Source organism: Temnothorax curvispinosus, unplaced genomic scaffold (genome assembly GCF_003070985.1).
Source record: "Temnothorax curvispinosus isolate PA1 unplaced genomic scaffold, ASM307098v1 QBEX01000632.1, whole genome shotgun sequence".
NCBI classification, from domain to species: domain Eukaryota; kingdom Metazoa; phylum Arthropoda; class Insecta; order Hymenoptera; family Formicidae; genus Temnothorax; species Temnothorax curvispinosus.
The window spans coordinates 580,881-595,186 of NW_020210412.1; the positions used below are offsets into that span (position 1 = coordinate 580,881).

At 39.2% G+C, this 14,306-nt stretch overlaps 1 protein-coding gene and 1 long non-coding RNA gene across 2 annotated transcripts; one reads left to right on the forward strand and one right to left on the reverse strand.

Moving 5' to 3' along the window:
- Nucleotides 1–1,103: 1,103 nt before the first annotated feature.
- LOC112456378 (homeotic protein ultrabithorax-like) lies at nucleotides 1,104–13,459 on the reverse strand. Its single transcript, XM_025018876.1, has 2 exons — nucleotides 11,585–13,459; nucleotides 1,104–1,334 (listed from the first exon to the last, which is right to left on the reverse strand). The coding sequence occupies exons 1-2, from the start codon at nucleotides 12,261–12,263 to the stop codon at nucleotides 1,264–1,266; spliced, it is 750 nt and encodes a 249-aa protein (XP_024874644.1). The 5' UTR covers nucleotides 12,264–13,459; the 3' UTR covers nucleotides 1,104–1,263.
- Nucleotides 7,405–10,638, forward strand: LOC112456384. The gene is made up of 3 exons (XR_003040946.1): nucleotides 7,405–7,697; nucleotides 8,185–8,393; nucleotides 10,254–10,638. It is a non-coding gene; the product is annotated as an uncharacterized LOC112456384 (long non-coding RNA).
- Nucleotides 13,460–14,306: the final 847 nt, after the last annotated feature.

Here is a 14,306-nt window from a genome sequence, read left to right on the forward strand (position 1 = left end):
GCGGTGGGGAATTTTCGTGTGAAATTCGAAACGGGAAATGGGGTCACGAAACAAAATTCTTTCGGTGCGTATGCCGCATACGTATCCTACTTGTTATCAATCCAGGATATCCGTAAAGAAGTATTGTCGAGATTGTCATTGATCTCTACTCCGTCGGCGCGACTAAAAACGCAACAACAAGCAAAACCCTTATCGCCTGCGAAACGCAAACTTGTAAATATATTTAATTTAAAGAATAAATTGGAATGTAGCATGGGGTAAAATGTGTGTGCGATGGAGTACTATAGCGAGACTGAGACTGTTAACAAAAGCAAAGGGCGAAAGTCCGCGTGCCGTGGAGCGGCACGTTAAACCCCGTGGGGCGATTTTATCGTGCGCCCGCGTCCACGTTTTTAATTTTTATCAAACGGAGATAAGTACGAAAAGAGAAAATTGCTACTTGGAAGATACATCGCGGGGAGTAAGAATACTCTACCGGGCACCGATTATGCCGCAGGTTTGCGTGGTGGGAGCTGGAAAGAGGTGTTTCCGAGCCGTAGACCACCCACCCCAGTTACGTAAGGCACGATCCGCGACGCTCGCGGGCTGGGGGAGCGAGAATTCGTGTATGCCGAACAAAGCCGATGAACGATACTGATTATCACCCGAGCGCCGCGACCGCGGCCGCTCCGCGCGCGGCTCTACTTCGATTCGAATCGCATTTGCGAAACCCGTTTTTCTGCGACTCACTTCTCTCGCGCGCATGTGCTGACTGGCGCGATTCTAACTCACTGCACTCACATGCCGAGCTGCGTCGTAAATCTTCGTAGGCGGAGCGCAATGTATTTGCATCGGTACTGTCCAAGATCATGGTGCGGCTCGCTTCGCGTTCAGTCAACCTTGCTTGCGCGACAGATATACGTGTAAACATACTGAAAATTATCTTTTTTCCGTTCGTTACATACCAAGCAATTAAAACGAGCTAAAATTAGAGTCGCTATTCTCAAGAAAACGTACGCTGATTAAATAAAGTGCGACAACGAAAACGTAAGTAGCTAGGACTGGTTTATAAAATAAAACATTCTTTTGCATTAAAAAAAAACAATCGTGTAATTTCACTTTTTTCAGAGTATATATAATATTGACATATGGGCACTCTTGATCTACACTCTCGCAACTATTTCACATAAACACAGATATAATCTCGAACCCGTTAACATAATATATTAAAAGATGCTTGAGACAGATCGAATTCGCGACTACACATTTCTCGGTTAGAGGCAGCTATCGATGAGGCATCGACGACGGATTGAGTTGAACTGGCGGGTTCGTAGACAGGTCGGACTCGGGTGGATCTGAGGAAGGTCCAAAAGAAGATAGAAAGTTAAAGTTATGTTCATTGTCGTCGGTTTTGACCGCTTATTTTATGACTTTTTTCGTAAAAAAAAAAACCTAACGGTTTCTCCCCCTGTTGTCGTGGAAACGGCTGTTTAGTTGTTAGGGAAGCCGTAGATATCAGTGTGCCTTGGTAGTATTAGTTTTGTACCTGTGCTTCTCTTCTTGTCGTGTAAAACGACAATTTGAAGGACGAACGTGCCGACGTGCCCGACCCGCCAATTTTATTGCCGACTAAGGTGAATTATAGTACTATCTGAGGTCTTACGTAAATTTCTGGATGGGTTATTATTATGCTATTTACAAAAAAAAAAGGATTTTGGATCTGAAGCAAATACCAAAAGTAAAACTATATCTCGCTGCTTTTGTTATTATTGTAAATATTCTGCGCTATATACTTAATTATAAAAATTTTTAACATGTTCTAATTTAATCATTCCTATTTCTTTATTTTTCTCAATGTAACGTCTCACGGTAATAAATTTAGTGATAAATTAATACTGAAGATAATTTTTATATTGCTTTATAAATTTTATTTGTATAGTGTAGAAAAGCTTCAATTCATTAAATATTTTTATTAAAAAGCAGTTTCTAAGATTCTGAAGTTTCTGCATGTCGGAACAAGGAATAAAGACGGCTTTTTTTAAAGACATAATTGCTCCGGCATAGAATTTATTGAAATATATAACACATGCTCGGATGCAAGACCACTTTCAGCCGGCTTATAAATCAAACAAACGAATGTGTGCGTGCATTCTTAGAGAAAACCTGCTCCGTGAAGTAAAAATTTTGTTGTGTGTGTGTAGCTGCTATACCGCTGTTTCTAACGAACGGTCTATAGCTTTGTGGTCAACTATTGTATCATTGAGAATGCTTGCACAATTTAGTTCTCATCGAGATTAATTCATCTCCGTAGCCTATTCCTGAAGAATTGCGTTTTATTAAAATTGTTACAAAACACATGTAGATACACGTCGTCGATGTGCATTGTGTCTCTCTCAGTCTCGACAGTAAAAATAATATGAATCACACATGCAATTTACTGCGCTAAAAATAATCGCGGAGTACCGTTTATTATAATTGTAAAGTCGACTTCTCGACGAACTAGATATCATATCCGAGACAGGACAAAAGACAGAAACGAGATGAAAAAAATGTGGAGACGTAGGGAGAGCAGCTCTAGACAGCTCTAAACAATACAGTAGCCATAAATTATCGAAGCTAATGGTGCCCAACAAATGCTTGTCCATACTTGAGCACATGATGTCGGTTCGCGCCAGTCTAATATCTTCGTAGCGTTTAATAAATATGTCGCGAAGGCAATACGTCATAACTTTTACACGCGTGTGTACATATGTGTGCGCATATGTGCAAGTATATGCACGGCAGTCGAGCAACGTGACGTCGTTAAGTTACATAATGCCCGGTTCGAACGCTTAATCGCTACACAATGTTGCCGACTGCCTGTGTCTCTTTCTGTTTCTCTAACGCTCTGTACGCATACTGATAAAATAGGCGCACGTGACGAATACATAATTTCACTACAAATGTTCGTGCATCGTACGTTTTCATTAACAAAAAACATTTCCAGATTAGAATCTCAGTACATTTCGCAGATTGCTCATTCATAGTTTTACCGACGTGATGGAGTCAGCTAAGGTTTTTCTTTTCTCAATAGGGTAATAAAATTTCTAGTACTTGTACCTGTCATTCATTTTTAATGAAACTTTCATCAGCTACAATTCGCTACTATCGATACAATTAAATATTCATTTTAGAAATGTTTCTAACCACGTACAAAAATTGATTACTAAAAGGCATTGGCTTAGACATTTACTGCACAGCTATTGAAAGTCGAAGACAAATGGAACGATAGCTCGAACATAATTTACCTGTCCGCAACCTTCCGTTCTTTCAAAAGAATTGCTTAGACGGCAAGCGTCTAAGAAGCGAAAACTTCTTAATTTTAAAGTCCTTTTGTTTGCCTGCTACTCGACTTTAACATATATCTTCAGTTCGGGTCTTTGACACATATAACTCTTAATAAAATGTGTTCGAAAAAAATATCCTCCGCTGTTTTTTTTTCTTTAAAAATTTCCTTTAATATCAGTATTTAAAAATAAATCATAAAATTTTCATGCAATAAATTTAATTATTGTTTGTTATAATAGCATGTATAGAAAAATGGCAAATTGTCCAATGAGATTAATAAAACTTTCTGTGAATAATAAATTGCAAATATAAATCAATAATTCGTATAATCCTTGATGAAAATAAATTTTTGTAATAAATAAAATTATATAAATCACGCAATATTTTTTTGCAATGTTTAAAAATAAATATAAAAATGTATGGATTTAAAAATAGTAATAAATAGATATATTAAGAAAAATATATAATAGCGTAAAAATGAAAATAATTAAGTTTGATATCAATTTCCCTGTTACGTAGGCAGATCTGATCTCTTAAGATTCGTTAAATTGCTTTGGTAAGATCGTTGGAGACTGACAAGGATGGTCCCCCAATGATGGGGATAGTAGTAAAGGCATTGTGGTCAGGTCGTAGCCAGAGTGGCAGGTGCTGTCCGTAATGGCCGCCCATCGAGGCAGACGGGAAGAACGGTGGGCAAGTTTGTCGGTGCAAAAAAGTGCTGTGTGAGTTATGGACGCGGCGTGGAAGACTATTTGGCAGTATCAACTGACTCGATTACGTCGTTGCGTATTAATTAAATATTGACGCGACAAGCCTAACTTCGCAGATACGCAGATACGTGAGAAGACTGAGAAAGAAACGCAGGTGAAACGTGTTCCGAAAATATTTTCCGTGCGGTTGTCAGTGTAGTGGCTCGATTTCAGTGCGTACCTTATAAATCGAACGACCTTGTCAGTAATTCTTCGATATTGCGACGGTAATATAAAAAGTAAATCATTAGATTAATTAGAAGATATTATGCTTTTTTTTATTAGGTATGCATTTAACTGTTAAAAATGTTTATTAATTCAATTATATAAAACTGCTCAAACATATTTTGCTGATTAAATAACAAACGTATCAATTTTCAATTAATGTATAAAGTGAAACTGTATTAAAGTTTCATGTATAAATTATCGCTGAGATATTCGCGATTTAAAAAGATTACAAAATAAAATTTACCATAAATTTTGATTTTTCTAACCAATTTGAATATCTAGAAATCTACTCTTCTAAGTAATATTTTCATCCATAACCGACAGGCAAGAACTATGAAAAACGTATCTAAGAACGCTTTCGAATCAATTATTTTATCATGTAGTCATCTTTCCTTGCGGCCACAGCTAGAGACGTGGTCTTTGTCTGGCGGTATAATCGTTCTGATCGCTGAGCAAATAAACATATTCTTCATACCTATGAAGCACTGATGTATATTTCCAAAGTATCTATTATTCCAACCCGAAGGAACATGATAATATATGTATATATGTATATATATATACATATCTAAAATTGAACTATTTAAAAAGAAAATATTTCTAATTTGAACTAAATCCTCGAATAATAATGCGATACAAATATGAGACACGCAAATATATAATACTTAATACTTAATAAACTTTTTAAAAAATATTTGCTGTAGGCAAATTCTAAATAGATATATATGTATAACTTAATGGATAAAGCCATTACTATGTAACGGATTCATGTGACAATGTCCATTTCAGAAAGCATTAATGTCTCTCATATTAGAAGTCTTGCTTTATTAATTGATCGAAACAGACGCTGACGACGATATACGAAGATTAATACTGGCTGCTAACAATAATTTCTACGGCATGAAATTTGCAAAACGGTGAGGTAGCGTATGGTTGTTGTCGGTATATAAAGTCAGACTAGTGCACGAGTTGTATGTACATGCGAACAGCTCGTCCATCAAATTGAGAACCCTGGCAGTCGCTATACTGGCGGCGGCGTGACGTACCGATCAGCGCCTCAACGCCTCGGCAGTCTGCGCGCGTTACGCTTATGCCCACATATACATAAACATTTTTTCATTCTCGTCATAATTCGTGGACGCAAGAAATTCACATGTAATTCTCTTTAAAAAGGATTACAACTAACAGGATGTGCCTCGACAATTACTTTTTTTTTTCGTCAATATCTCAATAAGAAAGTTAGACTGAAAATTACAAAATGAAGTTATGCGATGCATTGTGAGAAAAGAATAAATATAAGATAGTTAATTCCTCTTTGTAATAATGTGTGTCCGGAATTTTCTTGATGTCTGAACTGCTTCAGTCGAATCTACAGACATCGAGAATTGATCAAACAGTTCCGCTGAAAACTGTACGCCTTTCTGAACTTGAAGCTTAAATGTTTCTACTTCGCACAGTTTACTGCGATCACACAGTTTGTTCGAATATTTTATCTGGGCCCTGTTATATATATATGAATATTATGTAATTATTTTATTATCAAAACAGGAACGAAACTTAAATATAATAAAAATAACAAGCTTATTGAAGTTCTTCGAGAAGCACCATGCGGGTCAAAATTACTAGTTGCGAGAGGAAGAAGCAAGACGTGGGACAGGACGCGGGGACGATACGATCGATCAAAGATTATACCTTAAGTCGGACGTTATATACAGCGCGAATAGCGTGATTGGACGCAAGGCGATGCTTAAATTAAAATGCGAAAGGTCCGCGAGATACACGTACATGTGTACCTGTAGGCACACATCTCGGCTAATGGCGCCGAGGTCGAAACTAGTCTCTACCTTGCAGAGTGCAACAGTAATCTCTCGATTGGTAGACTGCAGCGATGGTATTACGCCGGAATGATTATGAAAATTGTGTTCTTGCTAATCCTTCGTCACGCCGCTCGCAATGTTCGCTTTTCATTCCGCTTCCGCTTAATCATACGTGATTTCTTACTATATAATGCCGTCGATCTTACAAAGCAGAATCTAACAAAAAAAAAAACATCGAGGAATCGCATGATCAAGTATTATTACGAGTTTAGCACTGTATCAACAGATAGATAGCAGAACGAATATATTTATTCATCTGAAACAATGGAGTGAATATATGTCTTAAGAAAAATGATTACGAGGAAAAAACACGAACTTTATTATGATCAGATTACTCGAAACTTATTTTTGAATCTTTCATTTCGTTATATCCGTTAATTAATTACTCAATGGTAAAAATTGCATAGAAGGGTGGAATATGATCAATATTAGGAGAATATCTAGAAATAAAATAAAAAATAAAATAACATATCCAATGTGTTGTCTATTTTTAATTTTTACATTTTTACTTTCGAGATATTCAAGACTACCAAACATCCGGCATGACGTACAATAATAACTATAGTATGTGTCTTGTATATCTCCTGCGTTATATTCTTACTTTCCCTTGTCGAAAGGCGCATATTGTAACTAAAGAGCGCGCATTTTTTGAGAGGGCTCCAATGTTTTTCGATTGAACAGTACGAGCGGCGGGCGTGGAGAAGGGAAAAAGGGCGTAGTAAGTCATACGGAGAGGCTCGTACGTCATACTTCATCCGGGCCAACGGAGCAACACACGGAAAGGGTTCTCTCCATATACGAAGAACGCACTCACTCAGGCTGCCTCTTTAGGTCGTGATGCCATAGTGTGAGTGTCTGTGTTACACGTGCCTGAGTTTTCGTACACCTTTATACATGGAAGAAATCCGGACCGCTTGATCACCTGTGTGCAACATGCACGCCTACACTCGATGCATATCCGTCATATAATCCTCTAATAGTATGCAACAATTGATTTTAAGATACGCATTGATATGAGAGGCAACCTTTTTACGACTAACTAAACACCATTTTTATCGCATTCTTTTTCTCATCACATTCTTAGTTATCTATATTTTTAATTTTACAGAAGAATATATGAAAATTTTAAAATAAAATATTTTGATGATAATAAATGTGATATCCTTCGTAACAATTAATCACACAAATAATTTATATGTTTATTTATATTTTTAACTAATAAACATTTATTTCATAGATGATGCTAATAAATCGTGCGAAGAAAAGCCCGAATTTGTGTAAGGCAAGACTTTGGAGTGTTTCTGTTCCGTAAAAGGGGAATCTTACGACTCATGAAGATCAGAGCTGATCTTCTCCGATACGAGAGTAGAGCGCTGTATTACCGGCAAACCTCATAAACGGCCATAGCAGTAAGTGGGGGTTTCTCGGAGAAGGAGGGATAAACGAGCCGAGCCACGATTTCGTTGTCGTAAACGTCAAAGTTACGGTTACAACGTTGTTCCTAGCTGCTTTATATTGAACGAGGTTGCTCCCCGAGGTACGTAACACCTACCTACTCGCAACCGTCGTATTGCAGAAAGTAGCACTATGCTCCTTTCCAACTCGGGAGCGACGCTGACACCACGTGGCTTTTACGCGGGAATCCGGCGAAGGAGTTCGAGATTCGTTGAATATCCTTATGACCGTACCACGCGCTAGCTAATATTAATTTCGTTTTTGTAATTCACACATTAATAACAAATACATATTTTATTCAAATAAATTAATATAGATTAATTAGCGTCTTATTTCTTTTTTTGTCTTTGACAAAGATTGCTGAACTATTCGTCATTGCGAAAACAAATTACATTATATTAATTTTTTAAAGCAGCATTTATTTAAATGCATCGGAAGTATGAATGTAAACTTCGAAAACGGAAGCTACATTAATGGCACGTTTATTCGGCATATTTATCTTGATTAATACTCCCGTATCAAGTTATCGTGCAACCCTTAATGTAGCTTTAAAAAGGATCCTTTTTTAGATCTGCACCGTAAAAGAGGTTCACTCTCAATAGGCTGGAATGAAGAGATGCCTAAATAGCACCCCAGCCTCTATCGTCGCGCCCTCTAATTACCCTGTAGACGCAGTCACCCCTCAATGAGGAGTGATAAATATTGTTCGCGTTTAGGTATATCCCGAGAAAGTGAATCAGCTCTATAAAGAAAGATATATGCTATCTCATTGCTATTGGTAAGTATCGCAGATTATTTAGTGAACACTATGTTTCTAATTTAAGGAAGAAATTACTACTTTTAGTATTAAATATAGAAAAAATTAATGTTAATATTACGTAAAATATTAGAAAAAAGTTTCGAAATTTAAATATTAATAGTATTCGCTATAAACTGAGATCGTTTACTTATATACTATCTGCAAAAATAGACGAAAACAAAAGATTAAGATCGCTTCCGTCTTTGATGAAGTCATTTTTTTTTTATTGTTGATTAAGCATTTTTTGCTTAAGTTAATGAGTACATGATTCTTATACTTCGAACTTTTTTATAACTATGTGTATCTGTTATTGAATTGACGGTATTGATAAATGCGTGTGAAGTATACATCACATAAAAGATAGAAGTAGATAAATAAAAGTAGATACAGCACATTAATCACGCGCGCGTGCCGAAAATCGGTAGCTTCCTAAGTGATTTATAAAATGCACATTAACAAAAAAGAAGTAACGACAAAATGTACGTTTAATCATTGGAAATAATGTTTTTTTATAAAAAATAAAAAGCTACAGAATTGTAAATTTGTTCTTTTAATATCAAGTAATATATTAACCAGACTTATATTACGGACGCCATGTCTACCTTCACATTTATTATATATGAATTGGACATATAATCGATCTCGCAATCGTTTATCATACACTTACGATACACAAAGGTGTAGTTAGAAGCGCGATAAATTAAGCGACAAATGCAATATTTCACACTAGCATGCATTCTAACTATATAATTACCTTTACCGCGATAAGTATTTAAAGAATGAATAGAGACAATAGGCATAAACGCATATATATATTTTTAGCTTTTCATAATAGCTGCAGTAAAGGTTTAAATGGTATTATTATGCTGTCACACGTTATAAGTTATATACTAATTTAATTTTAATACAGTCACTCTCTGCATCATATATTTGAAACAGATTTTATAAAAGTGTTAATTAGAAATTTTGTATAGTAAAATGCAATATAACAATTCAATGTCAATATAATGATGTATCATAAATCATATATATTTCTACACTTGTTATCTAATCTAAATATGATTATTCAAAATATCACGGAAGCTACGACATGTAAATTAATTTCCTACACAGCCGAGGCTACAAATCAGAGTCATTTATCGTATTTGATAATAGATGAATGCCGATAGACATTGATAGCTCTATATTTAACTGCAAATCTACGACAAATTAATCCATAATCCTGTACCGATAAATTTTCCTACATGCTCGATTGTACCAACAACACTGAAAAGCACTTGCCAGAGAGTGCGAAATGAGTCAACGACTTTCAATCCGCGAGTGCATAGAACCTGTTATACGAGTATGCGACCAATCAAATACTTTTTCTCATTCCTACGATTCCTATAAACACTGCGTTCCATGTATCATCAAAGCAATTCGTAACCCGTAATCAATGATCCGGAACATCCAATTGATCGAGATAAAGATGAATGGAAAACTATTCCTTTCAATTCTTAAACAGATGATAAATAAAATAATAACTTTGTGCGTGCATGTATGTGTGCGCTCGCGTGTAGGTTTTTCATTAAAAATGTATTATAATTTAAAATTAATAAATTACTAAATTATCGTAATAATTAGGAATTTCAGGAAATTCCTAAAGTATAGAGCAAGTTCTTGAGCGATATAATATAGCTTACAAAGTGATAATGAAAAGATATACGTTTGAATATTAAAAATTGTTTTTTATAGGAAAAAATTTACGTTGCAGAATTTACATACTACAAAATTCATTGAATAATATTTTGGTGTTTCTTAAAATAATTCCTTCCTTTATATGTAAAATATCTTTTGTAGTTGAAGATGAAGAAAAAAAGAAGTGACTCTTAAACCCGACCGAAAAAAACAGTAAAGAAGATTCCCGTCGAGAAGGAAGAGCTAGAGGCGGTTTGGAGCAAAGAAAAAGGAGATAACAAAAAAAACTGCTAGCTAGCTAGAAACCTAGTCTCAGTTGAGCTGGTAAAGGAAATAGTCTCACCGAAAGTGCGATATAACCCATGAGCCCTTGATTATATATCTACTAACGGCAAAGCAGAAGGTTATTCGGGAGTATCTCTCTCGCAATGAAAAGGACAAAGACACCGCTAGAAACAGCTGACTACCGGAATTCGGGGTTCCGGTGGGGTGAGTACAGTGGGGAAGGCACTTGAACCCCCAATTGGACGAGGACTTCCCCATTATACCCAACGTACCCAACGATTTTACACGCACTTGACTCCATTCTACCTATCTAGCAGACATAATTTTGCCAAGGTACACGGTCGATTTTCCACAACATAGCCCGCGCGTGTTGACATTGCACATGCGAAAATAAAAAACTCGTGAAATTTACATTTTATACGAATACGTATGGAAACGTGGGGTAAGACTAGCAATTTAAAAGTAATCATGAGCGCACATTTATTACTGTTATCATTTATTACTCGTTACTATGCTATCAAATGATAATTTATGCGCTCGACAATTAAGAGTCTAGAAAAATTTGCCACTTTAGAAACGGCAATATCAATCTCAAACTTACGTAAGAAAAATTTCGACAAATGTTAGCTATAACAGCAATAATTTAATATCACTTTTACATGTTAGTTTTAGTCGCTACCAATTTTTTTGTCATCGTATTTATTCGACCAGAAGGTAATGGAATGCTTTTATTTTGTCAACGATTGTAAATCTATTATCACGGGTTTTATGACGGACACGCCGTATTTCAAAACGGCGCACAAATAGACTTGGCGAAAAATTTCAACGCATTCGGCATGGTAGTACGCATTCGACGAATATAACATATATCTATATCTTCCGCTTTTTTTGTAAACAAAAGAAGAGTGAAATAACTCATCTTGTTCACGCGCAATAAAAAATTTTTCATCTATCTGGATTTATTCGTGATGCACGTGAAACGTTCTATTCTATAATCTCATCGCACGATTTCTAGGTAATTTGATCGCGTGGAAGCAATTTTAACAATTTAGTCCGGTATAACCAGACGGGCAAACCTGATCCACCACGCCTTCCCGACCACGTGGTCGTCGCTCCCCACGTTTCCCCTAACCATAGTGGCTCCTATATTTCATCGCGGCTGTTATGATAATAGTCTTATAAGAGAGCATTTATGAATGCAAACTCACCTGCTATAGCCATCCAAGGGTAGAAGGTATGGTTGGTAGTAGGTTGCTGATGCAGTTGCGTGGCGACCGGTTGACTCGCGGACGAGTTTAAACTGCAGGTGTTCCAAGACGACGTGAGTGATCTTGACGAACTGTTGTTACCAGGACTCGATGCCGGATCGCCGCCTACGAGGCCACCGTAGCTGCTGACCCTTGTGCTCTCTGGGGTACACGCGGAGGGACGTACGACCGAATTACTCTGGCTGTTCGCTCCCGAGGTCGCTGACTGCCAAACGTCCTTGACCGCCGCCGCTGCCATCACCGCGGCATAACCGTTTTGATGGGTCGACGTTTGATCCTGTTGCTTACAGTCTTTCGTTGCCGTTGTTGAATATGAGGACGTGGTGTGACCGGTCGCCTCAGGTGTCGTCGAATAAAGCTTGCAGGCCGTCGCAACGCTCGCATCATACGGCGAGTCTTGAGGTGGTCTTGTATTGCTTCCACCGCCTGGGTGGATTCCTAACGAGGATGAGGTGTGATGATGATGCTGCGCCGAGGCGTAGGGCGACATACCTAATCCGAGTGGAAAGCTTCGATACGCTGCTGCAGTGGCTGGATCATGATGTTGACTCGCCGCTCCTGTTTGATGATGGTGGCTTCCGTAGAAGCCACCCGCGGTCTGCTCAAAGTACGAGTTCATTATCCCGGGTATTTTGGATCACTTACACTAAAACACCGGCACTCAAAAAAAGCGAAGAAAGAAGTCAGAGTTCAAAGCGGCCCGCAGTTACATGGAGTGCACACGGCTAGTCGAATTCACTAGTCCGTACTCCAATTCCGATGCCGGGTTACACCGATTTAACTTGTTCAAATTAAACAGAAGTTAAAACCTCTGACCTCGTACTACGTTCCAAGTTAAAACGTACGCGCTTAAGAAAGCGATATGTTTGACACGGGTGGCGACAAGTGATAGAGTTGACGAGGGACAAATAAACGAGCATTAAACAATTTTAAGAGGTAATAAAAGTCATCGGCAGGTATAGCTGGTTACACCCAGAGTGTCAATATCAGTAGGCCGTAAGAGTGTAATTCAGAATGGGTCTCATGTCAGCGGCCGGGGGCTTTTATGGTCTTGTTATGGTTACCGCTACAGGCAAAGCATAAACTGGTGGTCTCGACTATGGAAACAGGCGATGATCGTTAAACCGTTACGATGCAATAAACTTAGGTAATAAGACGGGCTATAAAATTGCCTGTGGGTTCCTCTACCGCGTGCTCGCCCGACGACGATTCGGTCAGCCGGCACGCGACAGCCACCCTCGCGGGCGGTTCTCTCTCTTTCTCTCTCTCTTCCTCTTTTTAAAATAAACTAAATTTTCGCGTTCGATCAGGTAAAGGCCTCTTGAAAAGCCGGTCGATCTGTCACGGAATCAAAAGTGACTCCGCTAGTTCGCACTGCACTAGCACTTGTCGTATTGTGACTTCGCTGACGACTGTCTGGTCCGGTACGAGTCAGAGAGGACGATGGGGATCGTAACGAATCACGGTATGCCAGTGCGGTGGTCCACGGCACACTACCGCTTTTCTCGCGCCCCGTGTACCGCCACTCTGTACCGTCGTCCGTCTCTTGCTCGCTCGTTCACCTCGTTTCGTCTCTGTTCTTCGCAGTCGATTTCTCTCGCACTCTCTCCGAAGTTTCCTTCCCTGTTTCACCAACCACCGTTTCTCCGTCCACTCTCTCTCTCACTCTCCGTCACGGTCACTCCTACCCATTCGTGCGGTTGTCGCTTCTCACTCGCGCCGTACTCTTCCTCCGGAGTACTACGTCCTAACGGAGAGATCGCAGTGCCCGTATCCCTCCTTGTTCCTCGTATACCATCCCCTCCTGGTACGATAACCGAGCTCTCTCGCTCTGTCTACTGTCGTTGTTGTCCCCCTCTTCCACCCCCAATGCGTTCCCCCCACAATTGCTCTCTCACCCTCTGATTCTGTCTCGCTCCACCTCTCAACGATATTCGTCCTCTCCCTTCCCATTCGATTTAACCTCTCCCTCTTTCTCACGATACGATTCCTCAGTGCCACCTATCGAGCGTTCCAGTAACTCAACGACGTACCGCCAGATTAAATTCGTACTCGCTCGTCGTGCGCGTCACATTTGAGACGCGCGAGCCAGATAAGACTTCGGAAGGAAAGAGGAAAGAACTTCTCGTCGCGGCGCACGAAAGAAAGAGAAGAGACGAGATAGCAAATAAGAGAGGGATGAAAGCACGTAAGGACACGAGCAGAAACGGATAAGAAGACGGGGCAGGAGGAGGGTAAAGAAGAAAAGAAAGAACGTTATGCGCAATTGCAACAGCTAAGAGCAAGACGAAACGGAGCGAGTGCCGTTGCGATAGTGCCGAGGAGGGAGAATGTGCCGCTAAGGGAGGAGGTTATACTTAAGGACCAATCAGAATTGAATTCGTCACGAATACCGCGCTGGTGTGGCATGAAAGTTCCTACGCCGTGTGAAAGTAGTTCCAAGTCGGAACGACGCCCATGAGCGGCTAGGCACCGCCCCGCGGACTCCCACTACCGAAACGTGCGAGATACCGGTGGATACAGGCACGCTGTGTGCCCGTACCGGAGAGAGAAAGAGGGAGAGAAAGAAAGGGAGATGGAGGACCGCGCGGCACGCGCGTCACGCAATGTTTCTGCCTTCTCTTTCTCTCCTCTACGACCGTTCGTGGGGATACGTGCACCG